The sequence below is a fragment of the Chaetodon trifascialis genome, chromosome 1 (assembly GCF_039877785.1).
Source record: "Chaetodon trifascialis isolate fChaTrf1 chromosome 1, fChaTrf1.hap1, whole genome shotgun sequence".
Taxonomy (NCBI): domain Eukaryota; kingdom Metazoa; phylum Chordata; class Actinopteri; order Chaetodontiformes; family Chaetodontidae; genus Chaetodon; species Chaetodon trifascialis.
The window spans coordinates 33,560,164-33,583,451 of NC_092056.1; the positions used below are offsets into that span (position 1 = coordinate 33,560,164).

The window sequence follows — 23,288 nt, forward strand, 5'->3', positions numbered from 1 at the left end:
ATAAATTTTCATTGCTATGCAGATGATACCCAGCTATATTTATCAATGAAACCGGAAGAAACCAGTCAGTTAACTAGACTACAAGCATGTCTTCATGACATAAAGACCTGGATGACCTGCAATTTTCTGATGCTAAACTCGGACAAAACTGAAGTTATAGTAGTAGGCCCTAAACATCTTAGAAAGTCACTTTCTGATGACATAGCAGCTATGGATGGCATTGCGCTGGCCTCCAGCACCACTGTAAAGAATCTGGGAGTCATCTTTGACCAAGACATGTCCTTTCACTCCCATGTAAAACAAATTTCAAGGACTGCCTTTTTTCACCTTCGTAATATCGCAAAAATCAGGCATATTTGGTCTCAAAATGATGCAGAAAAACTAGTCCATGCATTCGTAACTTCCAGGCTGGATTATTGCAATTCTTCACTATCAGGCTGCCCAAATTCGTTGCTGAATATTCTCCAGTTGCTCCAGAACGCTGCAGCACGTGTTCTGACAAAAACCAGGAAGCGAGATCATATTTCTCCAATACTCGCCACTTTGCACTGGCTCCCTGTAAAGTTTAGAATAGAGTTTAAAATTCTCCTCCTTACTTACAAAGCCATAAATGGCCAGGCACCTTCCTATCTTAAAGAGCTCATAGTACCTTATTGCCCTACTTGAACACTGCGTTCCCAGAATGCAGGTCTACTTATGGTTCCTAAAGTCTCAAAAAGCAGAACAGGAGTCAGAGCATTTAGCTATCAAGCTCCTCTCCTGTGGAACCATCTTCCAGTCTTTGTCCGGGAGGCAGACACTGTCTCTACATTTAAGAGTAGGCTTAAAACTTTCCTTTTTGATAAAGCTTATAGTTAGGGCTGGCTCAGGTTTGTCCTGGACCAGCCCCTAGTTATGCTGCTATAGGATTAGACTGTCGGGGGACATCCAAAGATACACCGAGCTCCTCTGTCCTTCTGTCCCTCTCCATCCGCACGCTCTCATGTCCTACCACGGCGTGTTACTAACTTAGCTCCTTCCCCGGAGTCTCTGTGCTTTGTCGTCTTGCAGGTTCCCATGGACAGTGGCTGAATCTGGATTGTGGATTTCAGCTGCGTCTCCTGCCTTGGCCCTGCCTGACATCCACTGCAACTGCTACTGCTGTTATTACATCCACTGTCACTGTTACTGTGACTGCATGTCTGTCTCTCTGTCTCTGTCTCTGTCTCTCTCTCTCTCTCTCTCTGACTGCTTTTCTGTCTGTCTGTCTGTCTGTCTGTCTGTCTGTCTGTCTGTCTGTCTGTCTGTCTGTCTGTCTGTCTGTCTGTCTCACTCTCTCTCTCTTGCTCTTCCTCTCTCACCCAACCGGTCGAGGCAGATGGCCGCCCACCCAGAGTCTGGTTCTGCTCGAGGTTTCTGCCTGTTAAAAGGAAGTTTTTCCTCGCCACTGTCGCCAAGTGCTTGCTCATGGGGGAATTGTTGGTTTCTTTGTAGATAAAAGAGCTTGGTCTGTACCAGCTCTATATGGAAAGTGTCCTGAGACAACTTCTGTTGTGATTTGGCGCTATACAAATAAAATTGAATTGAATTGAATTGAATCATTTGGACTGATGCAATGGTCATTTGTAACTTTAACCAGTCCTGTCCCTGTGCTGCGATCCACTCTAAATCCTGACTGGAAATTCTCAAATAAACTACTGTTGTGTAGAAAGTCACACAACTGATTGGCAACTGCTTTCTCAAGGATTTTAGAGAGAAAGGGGAGGTTATATATCATTCTATAGGTCACTAAAACCGTGGGATCAAGATTAGGCTTGTTAAGAAGCTGTTTTATTAATTAACTACTTCAAACGACTGTGGTACACAGCATACTGATAATAACAGATTCATCAGGACTAGTAAATAAGAGCCAATTAAGGGTAAAACTTCTTTAAGCAGCCTAGTCAGGATAGGGTCCAAAATACAGGTTGATGATAAATGCTGGTGTTTGATGAAAGTGTCAGGCCCTAGTCTGTGTTCTATTCTGTCATTTCCTGTTTTATTTTGAAGGGTTTTTTTTTCAGTTCCTGTTTTGTGTGTTCTTGTCAGGTGTCTTCACTCCCCTTGTGTGATTGTTCATTGTCTTCACCTGTGTCTCACTGTGTCTGCCCCTCGTGTGTATATACCTGCTCTCCCCAGTGTGTCTTTGTCGGATTGTCTGCATCCTTTGTGAGTAGCTTTCCAGCATTATTTCCTCGTGTTTCGACCTGTTTTGTTCCTTGTTGCCTTTTTGCCCAGCGTCTTTGTACTTTTGCCTTTTTGGACTCTCGCTTTTGTTTTTGACTCCCAATCTGCCTAGTGATTTTGTACTGTTGCCTTTTCCTGACTGCCTACCGTGCACTGACCTTGCATTGTTAATTAACCGCCTCTTCTCACCTGTGAGTCTCTGGTCTGCTCTGTGGGTCCCCAGTTTGTCTGTCTGAACCCTGACAAAGAAAAAATGTAACAAAAAAAAAAAAAAAAACACATTGTCACTGAATGTAAACTTGGGGTTCACAGAATCGTTCAAAATTCTCCCATTTCATTTGCTCATCCAATCTCAGTTCTACTTCAGGTTCCTTTGAACAAACCTGTATTTTCTGACCATGTGACAAACAGGTGCAGTAAAGCCAAAGCCAGACTTTTTACAGTAAAATAAATCACTTGCTTGCAAGTAAAGCAAGATCTTGAAGGTATAATTCAGGCTGAGAATATTAAAAATGATGTATCCCCCTCAAGATTTCTAAATTCCTGCAAGTATCAATTCCCATGTGTGTTTTCAAAGTGTTAAGAACCAGCATATGCAATGATCTTATTTTTCTGTGTTTGACAATTGAGCATCTCCAAACCACTGAGGTCAGTGGTAGAAAAAATGAGGGCATTCCACTGAAAGTCGCATTGGATCAAAGCATTGAAAATGTAAAATTCTGGCAGCATCACATGTGTTGAAGTCAGAAGCACATTATTGTTGTTACTTGTCCAAATATCCCCCCTTGGCATTTGCATGAAAGGTCAAGAGCACAGTTTGTTCTGTGGTGAGAGTACACATAGGTGAGGAAGGTGGAGAGATGCTGAGAAACTCACACCATCAGTGTGAAAGTCCACAAACTCTTTGACTATGTGTGTGCATGTGTGTCCTGTGTGTTATGGCCTTATAGATAAATGGGGGTGTTTTGCGTGTGTCCATAATTCTGCAAGATGCTAGAGTACTTAAAGATTCAGACTGAGTTTTAGCAATTGGATGTTTGGTGGCAAAATTTGATCCCTGCTATTTAAACTGTTCCTGATGTTTTTGGCAAAAGCAAATGAAAACAACAATGATTAAACTGCAAAAGTTGTGATTACATGGCATTCATCTTAATCACCTCAGCACAAGGGCAACCTGCAACCTGGAACTAATGTTGATTGCCAAAAAGAAACAGGAAGCAAACTGCACTCCAGCTCAGTACAACAGACTCTGCCTCCCCTGAACTCATTATTTGCTCATCGTTCATTAAAACTGTTTAAACTGCTTTCCGCCTCCTGCTGTAATATACTGTTTCATTTCTTCTACTAGAACTTGTTTGAATACTACAACTCTTGTTCTCAGTTTCTGCAGTCACTGCATTAGTTAACATGTTAACAGCTGTGACTCATAGGAAGGAATATACTTTACATACTTGTAGTGACAACAGGACCAAAGACTTTACTTAAAATTATGCATATGTGGGATGATGTGTACACTCGAACATCAACCTTAGAGTCCTTACATGGATGAATAAACTAAGTATAGCACTTTGACTGCTGTAACAACACACAGCGGTAGGTTTATGATCATTTCAGAGTTAAATTCAACTATCCATCCATCCATTATCTATACTGCCTATCCCTTTCGGGGTTGCGGGGGGCTGGAGCCTATCCCAGCTACAATAGGCGAGAGGTGGGGTACACCCTGAACTGGTCGCCAGCCGATTGCAGGGCCAAATTCAACTATTCTTGCATTTTTTTAAATGAACTGCATCAACTAAATATAATTTGTTTTTTAAATTGTTGGTGTACACGCTCACAGAGGAAAAGTAACAAGACATGCCGTAGCAATTTTGCAACAACAACAAAAATAAGTCTTCCCCTCTTGATTTGTATGGTGAGTCTTCACCAAGGTTTGGGTGTGGTATGTAAAACAACACCCAGGGCTATGAAAGTCTCGGTATTAGTAAGAAACACAATAGGTGGACTAAGGTGATGCAAATGCACAACTGCCTTCACTAAGACTATGACATGTTCTGCCCTTTACTTGCAGCACTGGGAAGGCATACATTTTATTTGTCCACACTGACACCCTTTTGGGAAATATTCACTGTTTGAAGAAGTAAGCAATGCAAACAGGCTACAAAATACTCTGAAGCTGTGGTCTGACAACAGACTTCTATTGGCAGTCAGTTTTGGTTACTTTCCGAAATTCACTCTTTCTGTGGTGAATTATAGAAAGACTGTGAACAACAAAGCTTTATCTGCTAAAGCTACTATTGCTGTCACAGTAACATCCTCTTTTACTGCTACAGCTGTTTCTGCTACAGCTAATAATTCTACTAGTACTACTGCTCCCTTGACCACTATGTTAGCTACTACTGATACTGCTACTATTGTTGTGGTCAAAATTGATGCAGTTACAGCTTCTGCTACTTGTTATACACTTGGTGACCTGAATGCCATACGTTATTAAAAGAAGACAGGCTTTAGGACAGGTGACTGGGTAGAGCTCAAACTTGTACAAAGGGAACTAAAACAGAGACCAGAGGAGAATGAGGACTTCTACAGAAGGAAGGTGGATGAGAAACTGCAGAGGAATAAGGCAAGGGATGTCTGGAGTAGAATGAGAGAGATCACTGACTTCTAGAGGAAAGATGGGGGAGCAGCTAAGGGAAATGTAGAGCAGGTAAACAAGCTGAACCAGTTCCTCAAAGGCTTCAACTGACACTATCCATCTGAGCTGCAATCACTCCGCCCCCGGGACTGTTTCATTCCAACACCCATTCCCTGTAAACACTATCACAGGAGGCCCAAGGCCCTCTTTCACACCCCCACACTGAAACACACTGCAGACTCTACCAGGCTGTACTTCACATCACAGCCAACCAGGTTAAGAGAGATTTGAAGGGACTTCACCAGGGCAAGGCTGCTAGAATGGATGGCATCAGCCCCTGTGTTGAAGGTGAGTGCTGACCAACTATGTGGAGTCCTACAGCAAAATTTCAACATGAGTTTGCACCATGGGAGCACACTGTGTCGGTACCTAAAGACGACTGGCTGATAGCACGAACCACTCACATGATGAACGTCATGGAGAGACAAGTAGTAGACCTCAGACTACAGTGACTACCGTAGAGGGCCTACTACTTCCTAGACAGACCCACAATTACAGTGTGGATCGTGTTCTTCCACTTTCCGAATGCTTTCAGTGCTTTCCAGCTCAGACTGCTGAAGGACAAACTGGAGAAAATAAAGGTGGATTCCCCCATGGTCTCATGGAGAGTAAACTACTGGGCAGGCCACAGTTTTTATGTCTGAACATCTGGCGAGTCACGTTAGAGCCCACAGGAAACTGTACTGTTTCCCTTCCTATTCACCACTTGTACTGCTTTGTGAGGTGGTGTGGGGAAAACCACCTGCAGCTGAACCTGGTCAAGAAAAAAGATTGTGGTGGATTTCTGGAAGAAGGCCCCCACCTTCTCCAATCTGCATCATTGGGAGTGACAAGGAGATCGTCAAGTCTTATAACTACCTGGTTGTTCAACTAGAAGACAACCTTGCATGCTCCACCAACTCAGAGATCTACAAGAAGGGCCTGAGCTGGCTTTATGTCCTGAGAAGGTTCATGTCCTTCAATGTATGTAACAAGATGCTCCACATGTTTCAGCAACCTGCTGGGGGGCAGGCATCAGATTAAAGGGCACCAACAAACTTAACAAAAACATTAAGTAAGCTTGGCCTGTCATGGGATCAAAAGTGGTCACACTGAATGATAGTTAGTGATCCTGGACAATATCTCCCACCTCTACACAACATGTTAACCAAATTAAACAATATCTTAAGTAACAGACTCATTCAGCCCGGTTGTATAAAGCAGCAATACAGGAGTATTTTACAAGTCAGTTTACGAGTCACCTGCCTTTGCCAGGCGTGCTGACATTGACCTACCTGTGGCCTAAATTTGCATTTATTTTGTTATTTTTTTATTCTTATTCTAACACTCTGTCCTTTGCACATTGAAACACTTACATCTGAATATATCTGAATACTTGAATATATCTGGATTGCTTTTTAGCTGGAAGCTTTTAGTTGCAAATGTGTCTGTTTAGTATTATTATTGTCAAAAACATACCTGCCATCAACCAAAAACCTTTGCAAGGGGTAGGGCTTAGCAGGAACATTAATATCTGAAGTGCCATATAGATTGGTGCAAGGGGGCATGGCACTTCATTATTATTTGCTCATAACTCAAGATGCAGCACAGGTTAAAGAAAAAACATTGGAGTGCAAGGAAGATGTCTAAATAGGAATAAGAATAGGAAGATGTCTAAAAGTCTCATATTTTATCCTCAGATGACAGCATGCAGACAGAGCCACACTGAAAAAGGGAATGTTGTTGATGAGAAAACATAGTAAGAGGGAGCCTAATTGTTGTTTGAGTGGTTTGGTCAGGCTGAATCTGCTCAGGCTATGCTTTATGCTCGATTCTTGCAGTTGACAAAATTATTTCCCATTATGAATTCTGTCTGTTCTTCAAAATGCATGCTCTCCTGTGAATTATTTCGCACTTTAGGAGCCCATTCCCTTCCTCTGAGCCAGTTCAGAAGTGGGGCATGTTTTAGAACTGGAAAAAGACCTGGCAGTCTACTGCAAGTCCACACATGCTTGTTTGGGATTGTTTGTCTCACTTAAGGAGACTCCCTGTCAGCTTGGCTGATATTGTGTTGCCTGGGTTCATTAACAGTACCTAAAGGTAAGAAATAACTGCAGATATCAGATCACTTGCCAAAATAATGTGCACACGCACATGTCTAGCTCTAAAGGGTTGTGTATTATAGGTTTATTTTAGAATATGTTCCCTTTAGGCCCCTGGCCTATCAGCGGTCTCATGTATTTACATTGTCACGTTGCATAATCCACCAATGACTTCATGCTCTCCCAGAACTGCTGTGTGGGAGGGGAGACTTTACCTGACAAGGCCAGAAGCACTTCCTCCTCCGCCCGTCTGTACACAGGTGAGTGGGAAGTATTACCTGGTCAAGATCTGCACTCATTCCTTTCTACCTTCTACTGAAACGGCCTCTCTTCAACTCCCCAGAAAAGGTAATATTCATTTCACATGCTACACATGGCTTTACTTATCTATCTATCTATCTATCTATCTATCTATCTATCTATCTATCTATCTATCTATCTATCTATCTCTTCTTCTTCTTCTTCTTCTTCTTCTTCTTATTATTATTATTATTATTATTGCTGCACTTTACAAATGTTGAGAAATAAAGAGGCAACATTTGTGGTTTTCTACATGCTGGCATGAAGCTGATTGATTGATTGACTCCTTGTCCTGAGCGCTTTTTTGAATTCGGAGGATTTCCCCATGTGTTTGCACATCGATCACATTGAGCCATGTCTTTTCATCGGTTGTTCGGTATGTGGGGAATAATGTACATATCATGCGCTACAGAAGATGCCGGGCAAGGCTAGTTTGCAGTATGAATGTTAAGTGCTCAACCTTTCACTCACCCAGCCAGGAGCGCGTCCTCGCAACTGACAGCATGCAGACAGTGAGATGTGGAGATGAGGAGAAAGGAACCGATTACTATTATTGTTATTTTGGGACATGTAGTAAAACCGATATTAAGACATGTATAATTGTTCTCCACACGATCCGCTCACTAAAGCAAGGCATTTAAAATATCAGAACTTAGAAAATTGCTTTATGCCGAATAATTTGTGTTGCTCCATGTAAATTCGTTGAAAATATGTATTTATGCGTCCTTTATTCTCTCCTTGCTGTTTCCTGTGTGTTCTATGTTTACGCGAGAACACTACATCTTTCGCTTGTGCGCTCTGATCACCTCGCGCCCACTTGAAGACCCTAGAGCGAGTGGGCGGCACCAGCTGTCTCGAACTGGAGAACAATGAGGCATTCAAGTCTCGTAGGAAATAAGAACGCTTACAAGCTTCATCGCACCAGCTTGCTGCTGTTCTGAAGGTCTCGCTACAATCCAGAATAAAGACTCAAGTCACCCAGATGGAAAAATAGTCTATCAAAATATTATCTATATTTTGAAGAATAGTAATATTTTTAACCAGTTTCTCAAGTTACAAAATCTGTTCCAATCAAACTTTGGCAGAAAAATTCAAAACATTTTTCATATGATATCATATGAACTTCTGATCAGACCAATTAGTTTCTGCCTCCTACCATGAGTTTATAAGAACGGTTAAGTACTCATTATCTTTTTGAAAATTGCAGACTTGAGTGTCCCAAAATGTGGATTCACTCAACAATTCTTGCGGGAATGACTAAGATGAACGGAGCGGTATTAATGTGAGTTTACGAACTGGAAATTTGGCCAGGTATGGCAGGTAACGCATATTTCCATGTTTTAATGCGGATATGAATGCAACGTAATTCTAGACCGTTTGGCACGATTTTCGCTAAGCTTCCCTGCGCGTTAACACTCTGTTGTGTATGAGTGGATAATGTTATTTAGACAGAGCGTTCTCACACACTGATGAGACGTGTTTTAGCATAGAATAGTCTAATTCTGACAGATGTCTTGTCGGCAGCATTTCTTTAGACATGAAATAGCTTCTCATTGAGATAAATACCCTCTGTAGACAGTCGTGCCATTTGGACAAATATTTGCCTTTGGAAAAATTCGACACGAAACAGTTTGACAGTAAATTCATCAGCTTTAAAAGAAAAAAAAAAAAAAAAAAAAAGAGTAAGCGATAGCTCTGCTCAGCGTTTCCATGCAACAGCACAGGAGGCTGTGAGGCCACGGAGCACACGCAGGGATAGATGCTATTGCAGTGAACGACTGTACTGTTGGTCTGGTTTGGGTCTCTGGAGGAACTCCGAGCGCATTTTTAAACCCAATGGAGCGAAAAGATGCTGGAGATGAGGCTGTTGGGAGCTTAAAGGAGCACGACAGTGCAGAGGAGTCCGGTAAGCGCTTTATTCTCGCAAATTTATTTCAAAATTTTGATATTTAAATATGTTCGTGATGATTTGTGCGAGCTAAAATGAAGACAGAAAATTAAGCGTAGCATGTGCTTGGACGCAATTTCTATTTGTCCTTAAAATCCGGGTTGATTTAGGTGTAAAACACACGTGGGTGCCCTGCAGGATTGCATGGTTGGAACCGTCACATCAGTGCCTGAAGTTAATCTCATTAGTTTTTACATGAAGACGCTGATGTCGAAATTATTTCCTGTATTGTTTTAACCGAGCAAAAATCAATAAAATTCAGATTTCATGAGCTCTATTGTTTTTTGGTTTGATTGACGACTTGGGGCAGCAGAACATCCTGTAAGTTTAGACATATTATTACTTTAATAAAAGTGGTATGTCCATCCAATGAATGTCAGTCCATTTTTTGGTCGACACCAACTCCTGGCTCCATAGCTGCTAAATGCTCCACTCTATTCACCAGCTGGTCTGTGATGATGTCTATGCTGGGCCAGGGGTGTACAATGAGTTTTAGCTGGATGTGAAGTTGTGTGTCATAAAACCAAAACAATTTGCTGAAAGATTGTAGATGCTCCATAGACCTAAGTGAACCATGGGGTTAGGTAGTAATTAATCTCTAAGTAACAAGTGACACCTTTTACATAAGACATAGTCATTTAATCCATTGTTAATATAAAATATTGCTGCAGACATGTGAATCAACATGATTGATGAACATGAACTTTAGTTCTGAAGTGAATCAACAAGGAAATAATGCTTCAGCAATTATCACAATATTTATCCATATTTCCCAACCCTGTACCGCCCTGTGAGCTCATTGATTTGATTATCTCATGCTATACACTATATATGTCAATCAGATGATTTGTGGCTGTCTTCTTGAGGAAGGCACTATGTGCTCAAATGCGCATTCATAAAATTATGCAGCACTCTCCTCTTTCCTATGAAATAATGACCACTTTTGTCACATGTGACATGAATATTTGTAGTCGATATGCGCAAACTGGAGTTGATAGTTGTGTAAACAGACGGTCAGCTCACATTACCCTTAGAGTCAACTTTGTCAACACATGCATTTACGTCCTGTTTGATCCCCATTTACTTAAGATGCACTCGCTGTATACCAAACCTCTGTAACAGGCAACATTGATGGGTGATTGATGGGTGTCCTAAGATTTCACACTGACTTCATCTGGTCAATGGAATATTTCAGCAGGTATTGAGATTCATGGCTTTTGAAGCAACATTTTGTGTTCCCATTACCAGTTCTCAAGGCAATAAGCAAATGAGCATTCGTTGTTTGTTTGGGGGTTTTTTGCATGAAAATAATATCTCCTCACGGGAAGTTTCCATTCAATCTCTGCTCTAATTAAAAAACTGATCATTCCATGATCTTTGGAAAAAATGTAAAATTCCTAACCACAGAGTGTGCATATTTAAATGGACATAGATAATAAAATGACTTATTCTGTATATAGCCCAGTTCAGATTTCAAACAGGTGGTCAAGTCATAGTGGCAAAGATTTACATTGAAAACAGCTCATGAGGTGAAAGGCCCCTGGTGCCACATGCAGGCTCTCTGCCAAAGCATTTGACAGATGATATCAATTCTTTATGTTGTTACAGAATACCTGTAACTGCATATTACAAACCACAAAATATAGCTGTTTTATAACATTGTACTTTGCTTAAAACATGTACAGATATTTGTGAAAACAAGGCATAGCAAGCTAACTCAACTAACTCAGAGCACCATTAGCCTAGTATCAAGTGCTTTATTCAGTGAAAGAAAGAAAGAAAGAAAGAAAGAAAGAAAGAAAGAAAGAAAGAAAGAAAGAAAGACATCCCTTTATTTGTCACACCACATAGCACATGCACACACATGCTATGCTTGGTGAAATTCTTCTCCGCTTTTGACCCATCCTGGTAGTCCTTCCTCCATGCAAACACATTCTCTCATGCTTACTGCATGCTTCACCTGAAGCGCCATCCTGTCTGAGCCAGTATTTACCTCAATTCAATTCAATTTTATTTGTATAGCGCCAAATCACAACAGAAGTTGTCTCAGGACACTTTCCATATAGAGCTGGTACAGACCAAGCTCTTTGCCTCGTAGCTTTGAGGTCAAGACCCTGGTGATACCTTGATATACATCTAGAAAGAAATAACACTTGCATTTATGCTTCTTTAAAAATGCCACATTTGCCATTAAACAGTCTTTTAGGGTTCTTTGAAAACTTTTGCATTCATCTGACACTCTAAAAGGCTCTAAAAGCAACCCAGCCATTCTGCACAGATTGGCTGAATACATAAGGGATGAGTTGGTCTCCTACGAGCTGCTGTCATTGTTTGATGGAGTGATAGAACTAGCCATCGGAGTGGATCTCCAGGTGCAGGCTTACCAATCTCACTGCCAATTCATCATGGATGTGGATGCGCCAGGCATATGGGTGGGAGTGGTCCTGTCCCAGTGCTCAGCCACCGGCCAGAAGCTCCCCCTGCGCCATCTTCTCATGACAACTTTCCTCCTGTCTGAAGCTCCAGTCACCTTGGAGATCGAGGAGAGGATAATGTCTGTTGTGGAAGGTCAACCTGGCCCCAGCGTATGCTCCCTGGATAGTCTGTTTGTTCCCCTGCTCTGTGGTCCGACATCCTCCAGTGGGCTTGTGCCTCCAAGCTTACCTGTCACCCCAGTATCCAGAGAACCCATGTTCTCCATCAATGCTTGTGGTGGTCCATGCTAGACAAAGATGTCAAGGGATTTGTAAAAGGCTGTGCCGTCTGCAACCAACACAAGCCATCTCACCACGCCCCTGCTGGGTTCCGCCACTGTTCATACCCTCAGTGTTTGCCTATGTCTGTCGCTTTGTATTTCCTGGATCTAGTCCTACTAGTGACTTGTTTGATCAACCAAACAATTCCTGAACCACTGTTGTGTCCTGTTATTAAATCAAGGAATATTAACCAGCATCAAGGAAACATAAAGGATGTGATGGAGTACATGGGAAAAAAAGCTGGATATATGAGGGATTTGGACCATTTAAAGCCTTATAAGAGAAGGAGAATTTTAAAGTCAGCTCTTGCATTAACTGATACACATCAGTACTGGTGTTATCTGATGCAGCTTCTTAGATATTTGTGAGGACTGTGGCAGCTGTGTTCCAGACCAATTGGAAACCACCTACTGCCATCATAGGAAGTCTGCGAGGATTCTGGGGATAAAATGTGCTCTGGGATTAGATTTAAGAACCCAATTGTTTCCATGAAGATGAATAAAGATACCTGACCTTTTAATCCATCTCAAGTATTTTTCTGATTGGTACCTAGTGGTATTGCTATGCATGGTGTGTGAAAGGGCTGTTTCTTTACACAGTATAATAGACATGCCTTGTATCACATTTCCCCTATAAGCTGTTAAATACTGTTAATATTCAAGGCAAACCCTCAACTGAGGATCCTCACACTGTAAGTGGACAAAAACCAACCTTCGCCTCCTGTCTGACTGCAGATTCTAGATACTATCAAAAAAGGCAGATGCTTTAAAAAGAGATATGTTACATATAATTATTACTATAATTATTATTATTATTACTATTATTATTATTATTATTAGTAGTAGTAGGGTCACAGGGCCCCTGTCCTGAGCCTCTGTTTGACAAATTAAAATTGCTTGTTGGCAAGTCACAAACCTCAATTAAAAGTGGAGATGTCATGATTCTGATCAGATTATTTTAAATAATAAGTATATGCAAACAATCTGATCCAATATTTGTTTTTTTGTTTTTAACTTTGTATTGCAGCAACACAGCATACTAAGGCTGAAGGTAAATTTAATTTGAATAGACACATTAGTAAATCCATTAAAATCAGAAAAGCTGTACTTTAGGAAAATAGAAGCTACATCTCAGGCTTTCTTCGAGCAGCTGTACTTTGATGGTACAGCAGGTTTATACCATATTTAGTATAGAGTGCTATAGAATTGAGTATAATATCTGCACAGCTGTTTTAGTGTGGATTTGCTGTGACAGGTTACTTTGGACAGGCATCATCATAATCTTTTTTCATTCCCTGAGTGAAACAAATACTCATGTTCAGCTGCAAATGGAACCAACAGCAGTACTTCAGAATTTTCCTTCTGCTGCACAGTGTGAATGAAACAGACCCAAAGCGACTACAAACATTAAGTCGTTTTAGTGTGTGTCTCAGTTTATGGGACCTTCTTACAGTCTGGGGGTATTGCTATGAATGAATGTGTAGAGAATTTGAGTCAGAATCCATGTATGGCTTGACATATGCAGGAATTTATTTTCTTCTCATTCAGTACAGCCATTCCAAATTACAATATTGAAAAAATCTTGTGGAAACAGAATTTTTATCAACTTTAAGTTCCACAAGGACAGCACCATCTCTAAGATGATAACACACATGGCTAATACCAAATTTTTCTCTCTATTCCTCTCCCAGCTTCTCCTCCCCTGGCTTGTGAGCACTCAGGCAGCGCGCAACAGAAACAGCCTGCCATGATGATGAGGAGCGACAACTACCTACCAGTCCCTGATGAAGAGAAGAACCTGGATGTGGACTTTGTCAACACCAAAGCCAGGACCAATGAGTCAATAGTAAGATGCTACATCCCTACTATCACTCCATCACTACAGGGTTATGGCATGAGGTGGAGGGAAGTGGTGGTTGATCCATGAAATATTTTACCAAGAGAAAACTAAATAGGTGTGAAGTATTCTAGAAATACTGAATTTTCATTTTGATACATTTGAATATTTACATGGCTATGCTTTCTAATGTGTTTAGCCAAGACAGGCCTGTCTTGGAATGTAGCTGAGACAAATGTTCAAATAATATGCCTCTATATACACTTACTTTATTAGGTACACCTGTTCAATTGCTTGTTAACATGAAAAGTTAATCAGCCAATCACATGGCAGCAACTCAATGCAGCTAGGCATGTAGACATGGTCAAGGCAACTTGCTGAAGTTCAAACTGAGCATCAGAATAGGGAAAAAAGTGTATTTAAGTGACTTTGATTGTTGGTGCCAGACAGACTGGTCTGATTATTTCAGAAACTGCTGATCTACTGGGATTTTCATGCACAACCTTCTCTTGGGTTTATAGGGAATGGTCTGAAAAAAGAAAAATATCCAGTGACCAACAGTTGAGTGGAAGAAAATGCCTCGTTGATGTTAAAGGTCAGAGGAGAATGGGCAGACTGGTTTGAGATGACAGAAAGGCAACAGTAACTCAAATAACCACTCATTACAACCAAAATATGCAGAATACCATCTCTGAACGCACAAGGCACATTGAACCTTGAAGCAGATGGGCTACAGCAGCAGAAGACCAAACTGGGTGCCACTCCTGTCAGCTAAGAACAGAAACTGAGGCTAGAATTCGCACAGGCTCCCCAAAATTGGACAATAGAAGATTGCAAAAATGTTGCCTGGTTTGATGAGTCTCAATTTCAGCTGCCACATTCAGATGGTAGGGTCAGAATTTGGTGTAAACAACATGAAAGCATAGATCCATCCTGCCTTGTGTCAGTGGTGCAGACTGGTGTTGGTGGTGTAATGGTGTGAGGGATTTTTTTTTTTTTTTATGGCACACTTTGGGCCCCTTAGTAACAATTGAGCATCTTTTAAACATCCCTAAACCTAACCCCTAATTCCAGCAGGATAATGCACCAAGTCACAAAGCTCAAATCACCTCAATTTAAGATGCTAAAGACGTGATGCTATCGTGTCAATATGGACCAAAATCTCTGAGGAGTACCAACACCTTGTTGAAAGTATCCCACAAAATATTAGGGGAGTTCTGAAGGCAAAAGGGGGTCCTACCCAGTATGAGCAAGAAGCAAGGTGTACCTAATAAATTAGCCAGTGAGTGTACACACACACACACACACACACACACACACACACACACACACACACACACACATATTAAAAGAAGTTAATTGTGGCTATTCAATCTGTGACAATGCATGGGTGGTGAAAGCTCGGGCGAGTCTGACTGATGGTAACCACTCAGTGTAGGTATGGATAGGTAACCAGTGTCCGTTGCTTTGACAGTCATTACAAACACATTTATGCCCATTTGAGAAGAGTTTCTATGTGTGTATCTGTGTTGTCGCTGAGCTAGCATCTCTCCTACAACAGCCTCTCCGGCTGTGTGCTTGGAACTGTCGTAAGTAATCATAACTCTGCTGTTTATTATGGTTAAGTTCGTGAAGCTGTGTGACTGTAGAAGAGTTATGGACAGGAGCATCTGTTGTGTTTACTGCAACTGACGATAAATGAATATTTTGTTCATGTACAATGACACTAGTCTGCCAGCATTTGTGAAAGCTTGTTAACGATGACAGCTATGTTACACTTATGAGGCTAAATTAGGTTAGATCCAGAGAAGCTTTGTTGTGTTACTATGACTGACATAAGGTCAGGAGTATGTACAGTTAGGTCAACATACAGACTCTAATTGCAATATGTCACCTCTGTGTTGTGACTATGTTTTATGATTAGGCACCACACAGTTACCATGGTAATAGGTACATATTATTAGATATTTTCATTTATCATGGTAACATGGTGCTAGGAATGATTCCAAACATGCTCTGCTGCTCAGGAAAATTGCGCACAGTTCAGTTCTGAATGTGAGATTGCTGTTTTATGACAGCGTCATACGCACAGGCTCATCAGCGACCAGTGAAAAGTAATATAATCCGACAGCATTGTTATTTTTATACCCTGACTATTGGCCCCTAAAAGCTTCACCTTTCAATGCACCTCCCAACACAAAAGTGTTGTAGAGTGGAATCAACCAAACAACATTGTTAGATGTAGCTATTATACAGTCTTTCTTTTAGTGGGTCCCCCTTCACTCAAAAATGTATTTTTCTTCTTGATTCTGTAGTTCATTATATGAGCTTATTTCATTCTGCCTTGAAATAATAGCTCAACATTGTGCAGAATGATGTATGTACACAGTTTGACACTAGAAGGCTGTTTTCACATTCATCTACTGAATGGACTATCTATTGAAATTCCAGTTGTAAGGGGTGGATAGGACGTCTCACCATCCATTCATTATCTACAACATAACAATGAGCACAACAATACATAATTTGCGATGTATTGCTATGTATGTAAATAAGATCATTAAGATAATCGGTTGCAATTATGGGAAAACTGTATGTTATCTTGTTCTTGGGATGATAGGCTGAAAAAGGGTTTTACAATTAGGACTAAATATTACTTAAAATAAGCCTCACAGAAAAGCAGCCATGGGCATTTTCAGTATATTTGAACTGGAGTTTAGAGCTCATTTGCATAATATGTGGTCAATGATAAAATGACCGCATATTGCACATATGCTGTAGGAATTAGAATAGGTTTTGGTTCAAAATGTACTTGTGCTTTGTAGCAAACAAAAAGCTGCTTTCTTTAGTGATAGTGAGATGAAGTATTTTAAAAGGTCAATTTCTCATCTCTTTCTTGTGGTATCTAGCCATGCAGAATATTTGGTGAACAGTGAAGTGTGAACAGTTTGCTTTTACTGAAGAAATAGTCACTATGAAAACAGTTGCCACTGAGATCTTTGGAGTATTCAGAGCAAAAAGGACATTGTTTGGGGTCAGACATATAGCTGTTACCCCTTTTTTATTTTACCAAAGTTGTGAACACCACAAATGAAATTCTGTTAACCACAATTGTCTTGTAGTGTATAGACATCTCAAAACCTGGACAAATAAATCCAAAACTGTCTGCATGGGTAGACACCAGAAGAGGTAAGTGATTTTTGTAAATTGGGTGAAGTCCCCCATTAAGTTACCATTGTCCTTTGTCTTCCTTGACTTGGGAGAAGAATGTCAAATTTATTAATAGAGCTGTGACCTTACAGGTTACTGAAGTTAAAGTTCCACAGTGACACATTGTAATCTGTGATTTGACAACATGCAAAAAAACTACTGCTGGTTGTCGCAGCCTTGAGCTTATTTTGGCTCAGAAATGTGTTCATGTGTATGTGTGTCTTTGTCTTTGTCTGTACGTGTGTGTGTGTGTGTGTGTGTGTGTGTGTGTGTGTGTGTGTGTGTGTGTGTGTGTGTGTGTGTGTGTGTGAGTGTGTGTGTGTGTCTGTGGGTCTGTGTCTGTGTCTGTGTATGTGTGGGTGGCTGCATGCATATGGAAGAACAGCAGAGAGGAGAACTTCATTTCCCAGTGGCTTGTTAAGAAAACAACTCCTATTGGTGAATGATGCATCCACCACCACATCCTCATGTGCCCTCTGAGAAGTAACCTATGACTTTTGCAGCTATGACTACTTCCTGTTGAGAAAGGATTTAGGATGAGTGTGTGTGTGTGTGTGTGTGTGTGTGTGTGTGTGTGTGTGTGTGTGTGTTTGTGTGTTTGTGTGTGTGTGTGTGTGTGTGTGTGCGCGCGCGCAAGCACGTGTGTGTGTGTGTGTGCATGCGTGCGTGCACGCATGGATGTGTGTGTGTGTGTGTGTGTGTGTGTGTGCGCGCGTGTGCATGTGTGTGTGTGTGCATGTGTGCGTGCATGCATGGATGTGTGTGTGTGTGTGTGTGTGTGTGTGTGGTGGGGATGAGACTCGGGGCCATGTACAGTATACATACACACACATACCAGAGCCTTGTGATACTTCATATCACAGACACTGTTGCTGTAAGGGGACTGGAAAGCTTTTCATTTCAGTGCTGTGCCTACTATTTCAGTATTACTACATTATATTCAGTTCACATCCATTCAGCCTGAATTTATAACTCTTTTACTGACAACAGACTGTTTGAACTTCAACGTAATTGCCATGTAATTGTCTCTCTATCACCATGTAAACATGACTGTTGGATAACAGCTGCTTTTCAAAAAATCCCATACAGTGTGTGCCATCTTCAGACCCCCATATTTCTCTCATTGTTACTGCATATTGTGGTAACATTTTAAGATACACCTCCTTGGTACGTGGTCAGAACCTATCCATGAGTAGTTTTTACTGTTTATTTGCTTAATTCATGTTAATTTATGACAGATAAACCAAAGAACAACATTTAAAAGGCACAGATCAGATTATTTGCTACAACGTGCGAGCATAGGACAGAATTTCAACTGATGACTGATAAATTGGAGAAGATAAGAAAAGATAAAACTTTACTGATCCCACACCAGGGAAATTTAGTAAGAATTGAATGTCTGTAACAATTTACCTGCTTGGGAGCTCCTGGTGGAAAAATTAACCGTGGCCCCCTATTGATTCTGCATACTATCTGTGCCATGTGTATGTTCCTTGTTGCTTTTAATAGATTTTTTGGCCACTTGAGTAACATGTTAATAAATTGATTCTGTAGGACACTGGGTAAGGCAGGAGGCATCATGGAAGAATATGAGCGTGAGGCACAGGCAAACACAAAATTAGGCAAAGTTCAGGAAAATACTGATACACTTAGAGTTTGGCCAGAGCATTAGTACCAAACTGAATGATTTAGCAGAGAGTGGAGGATAGAGTTGCGATATATTTACTGCAGGAGCTTGATAATTGGATGGGTTGCAGGGGTGCAGGCTGACACAGGTTAAAAGGACACAGGTGATTGGCAGCAGACAAAATAGCCATGCCCAGGTGAACCCTCACACAGACACACAGAGGGAGAACAATCAAGAAACACAGGGAGGGGTAAACAGGAGCACAAGGAATGAGGAATGGAATGAGGCACAGCCAGACGATGACAGATTCACCATCTTTTGGTTTTTGGTCTCTACCAAATCCTGAGAAAAATATGTGGCGTCGCTAGCTGCTAAATGGTCCACTCTGTTCACAAGCTAGTTTCTAACTTTGTTTGTCTGCTATTTGGTGCTGGGTAGGTAGTGTACAGTGGGTTTATCAGAGCTTCTTGGCTAAAAATAGACATTGCAGATAAGTGAAACTATAGCAGTGAAACTTTGGGCAATGAGCTGAAAGATACTGCAATCTGGTGGTAAGTCTCTGAGAGTTCTTCACTCCAAGGGACTCCTTTCACATTATATATAGTCATTTGGTCCATTGTTAAACTGGCAATAGACAAGTTTGTGGCTTTAACTTATCATTAAAAAGTAACCACTGATTGCACAATGCAGTGGCTTCGGAATAATGACCCGATCACATTTAGACTGATTCCCTGTAAGCATGAAGCTGAGAACTGGCAGGAGCAGGTTTGGTTATTAGCAAATATCAGAGATAGTTATTGATATCAAAAAATATTAAAAGGAAGTAATAATTACGGGCACCATTGTGGGATAAATGACTAATAGCTGAACTGTAAATGCAGTCTCACAAAGGGGTGTTCAATTAAAATGTCTATGCTTTATCTACTCAAGATGGCGCTGCGCGAGTGGCAGCCTGTTACAGAAGCTCTGCCTGTTTTCCTTTGTGTAAGTGTGTTTTTGTGTCTTTGTCATGATTTTGCCATCACTGGTCTTGCTCGATTGTACGTATGGATGGATGTACAATTGGACTAGGGATTTGTTTTTTTTTCTACTTTGTGAATTGCTTTCCTCGACGATCTACTGAACTTCGGGTCCATTATTTACACACGGGAACAGCTGATCGCGCTCAGCAACACAAACGCACTGCCAGTGGAAAGACTGGAGATCCCCAAGGAAATAAGGAGAAGGAGAAGGGGATGCAGAGCTGGGGTGAAGTGTTGGGACAAGAAAAGACGGTACAAACCATCCATACCATCTGTTATTATGGGAAACGTGAGATCTCTCCCAAATAAGATGGGAGAGCTAATGGCAATAACCAGATTGCCGAGGGAGTGCCAGGAGTGTAGCCTGATATGTTTGACTGAAAGTTGGTTAACAGACATCACGCTGGACTCACATGTTATGCTGGACAATTTTCAACTGCTGAGAGCAGACAGGAAAGCGAAGGAGAGCAGCAAGAGGAAAGATGGGGGCATAGTGATGTTTGTAAACAACAGATGGTGTAACCTAGGGCACATCAAGGTAAAAGAGCAGTGCTGCACCAGAGACATTGACATTAACTTATTGCCATAACTGTTGAAGCGACCTCTGTCAGAACTATGTCACCGCCCACTTTCATACAATAATCCAATCCCCATTTTCCACATAACCGCAGTTTTGAAAAAAAAAAAGGAGTTGCTAAAATCGACTGACCCTTTTTCTGACTGACTGACCGACTGACTGACTGACTGACTGACTGACTGACAGGTCTCTGTTATTGTAAGTACCCAGGTAAATACTGTACATATTCGCCTTATTAAATGGTTGTCTGCGCTAAGAGACGCTATTCCAGGTATGCAACATTTTAATTTCCTGTTTTGATTTTGTTGAAAGATCCATGGTAGAACCCGGAACGGACATCTGAGTGTACTTTGAGTTGCGGGAAAAAACACTGGATTGAACTGAACCTTGCTGGATTGAAGCGACTGCAATTGTCATGAAGACAGGGGATGGATGATGGGGAAATGCACAGTTTCCATCATTCGGGTAAATGGAGGATGAGCCGGATCCCCTGTTATATTTAGAAAAGTGTAATGATTTTCTGGCTTTGAATCCACTTACTGAGGAGGAATTGATGGCTACCTTGAGGAATGTCCTTCATGGAACAGCAAGAGACTGGTGGGTGTAATGGGCTAATGGAGGACCCAATTGCAGTGCCGGCCGATTTCTGGGGAGTATGGGACAACGGACAACCGGAGCAACACTGTGCTGTACTGAGCAGAGAGCCGGCTCAGAAGGAGTTAGTGTGAGGAGAGCGGATCGAACGCGGAAATCACTGACAGATTTCGGCGAGATTGAAATTACTCTCGGAGGAGGAATGTGCTCTTTGGAACCACTGAGGCGGTAAGATCTGCACACCCTCAGACACAGGGCTTGGACAGAAGGAGTAGTCAGGGACAGGCGAGGTCAGACACCGGAGATCAGCCTGGAGAAGAACGCTGGAGTTTGGCACGACGCAAAGACAATCTGGCAACTGGGAACAATGATAGCGTGGCTTAAATACCCTCCAGATGAACCTAATAGGCTAGGTGTGCAGATGGGCAGGTATGGGGCGTGGCTGAAGAGCTTCAGCACAGGTGAGTGCTATGCAGGACTGTGACAGGTGGGCTGTGGTTCGTTTAAAGACACATACATGGTCAGACTTTCAGGGAAAGTTCCATGCTGCCTTTTTATCTGAGGACTACAGGGATGAATTGGCTGAGAGAGTAAGGAAAAGAGTTCAAGGTGATAGCGAAAGCATCCGAGACTTCGCTTATATGTACCACTCCTTGTGTAAGAGGTGGAAGCCAGATATACAGGAGGCTGCAGCACTGAAGATTATTTTCAGGAACATTAATCCATACATGGCAAGCCAGCTCCAGGGCAGAGTTTCTACAGTGGATGAACTGGTGAGACTGGGACAGCAACTAGAAAAATACACAGCAAGGCAGTTTCATTATGATCACAGAAAAAAGTTGTGAAACAAAAGGAAAAAGACAAACTGGATGTGTTGGATAATGTTGGATAACAATTCCCCACAACCAAAAAAACAATACCCCACATGTGGTTTATTGCTGGAGGTGTAAAGACAGTCATGCTCCATATTCATGCCTAAATTATAATCAGTCTAAGAAAGCCAAGCCCACGTACCAGTCCCACTCCCAGCAACCCCATCCACAGCCCTCCCAATCTGGAGGTCAACCGGGTCGTTCTCGTACCGTGACAGTTGAAAATACCAGTAACTATAAGATTGACATCATTGTCACTTCTTGATGTTGGACTTCTTGGGTTTCTCGAACACTGCCTGTTCTGCTCCCAAAAGAGGAGGTGCGAAGGAGTCTGCAGGGGGACAAGAACCTTATCTGGATGAAAGCATATCTGACTCAGACATCGAGCCCAGTTCCAAACCTGCTCAACAATCTACCAAGAACGCAATTCTGAAAAACCATACACCTTTGGATCAACTATTGCACCTTACCCTTGGTCGGGGCGCTGAATCTGGAGGGGGCTGAGTCTGGAGACTGGGAATGGGCAAATGAACTATACCAGTTTTTCAACAGATTTGATTCTACCCCCATTCCTCCCCTTACCCACCTGAGCCCAGCACTTATGACTTCTCACCCCCTCACTCCCCCTCACAGCACCCTCTTCAGACTACATTCACTTCTCCCCATATCACTCTACAGGATACCTAGGTGTTCACCTCAACAACAAACTGGACTGGACAAATAACACAGATGCCCTGTACAGGAGGGGCCAAAGTCATCTGCACCTGTGAAGAAGACTGAGGTCTTTTGGAGTATGTAGTTCACTGTTATGACTCTGTGGTGACATCAGTTTTCTCTGCAATTGTCTGCTGGGCCTGTAGGAGCTCTGAGAAGGTCAGGAAAAGACTGCTCAGGAGAGCTTGCCCTGTCCTGGACTGCCCTTTGGACACCATTGAGGAGGTGGGTGACAGGAGGATGTTAGCCATGCTGACATGAACAACCCATCCCACCCTCTGCATGAGATGGTCGCGGGCTTAAGCACCCCCTTCAGTAACAGACTGCTGCGTCCAGTCTGTAGGAAAGAACGCTACCGCAGTTCCTTAATTCCTATATCTGTCACACTGTTTAACTCCAGCATCATGTAACGTAGCACTGTGTTAATGCCGTCTTTCTCAATTCTACATCATAAACCCATTTTTGATTTGCACTACTGTTATGATGCTAATATCTGCTCACATTTATCCATTTCACCTGCTGCAATTTCTAAAGTTGTATATTTCTCTCAACTGTGCAATAACACTATTTATTATCCATATTGGCAACTATATTTTTATAAACTGTATATTTTGTGCATAAACATAGACCTACATTTTCTCAAGTGAAATAGTTTTTTTTTGGTGCAATACTATTTCTCAAGTGCAAAACAATATTATGACAATGTCATGACAGTAGTTAGTTTTCTCATAAGACTACTAGCAACTTTTTATGGCAGTAGGATTCTTTGGCATTTACAATTTATTATAATCTGTACAAATGTACATATAAACAGGTTTTTTTTCTATTCTGTACCTTGTATACTTTTATAT

General features: G+C 41.6%; 1 protein-coding gene across 1 annotated transcript in view; it reads left to right on the plus strand.

Moving 5' to 3' along the window:
- Positions 1-8,616: 8,616 nt before the first annotated feature.
- ano1a (anoctamin 1, calcium activated chloride channel a) overlaps positions 8,617-23,288 on the plus strand; it is a 109,020-nt gene continuing 94,348 nt past the window's right edge. The window contains exons 1-2 of the mRNA XM_070963705.1: positions 8,617-9,187; positions 13,676-13,830. Of these exons, the coding sequence (XP_070819806.1) occupies positions 9,118-9,187; positions 13,676-13,830 (225 nt within the window). The 5' untranslated portion in view covers positions 8,617-9,117. The remainder of the gene's footprint in view (positions 9,188-13,675; positions 13,831-23,288) is intronic.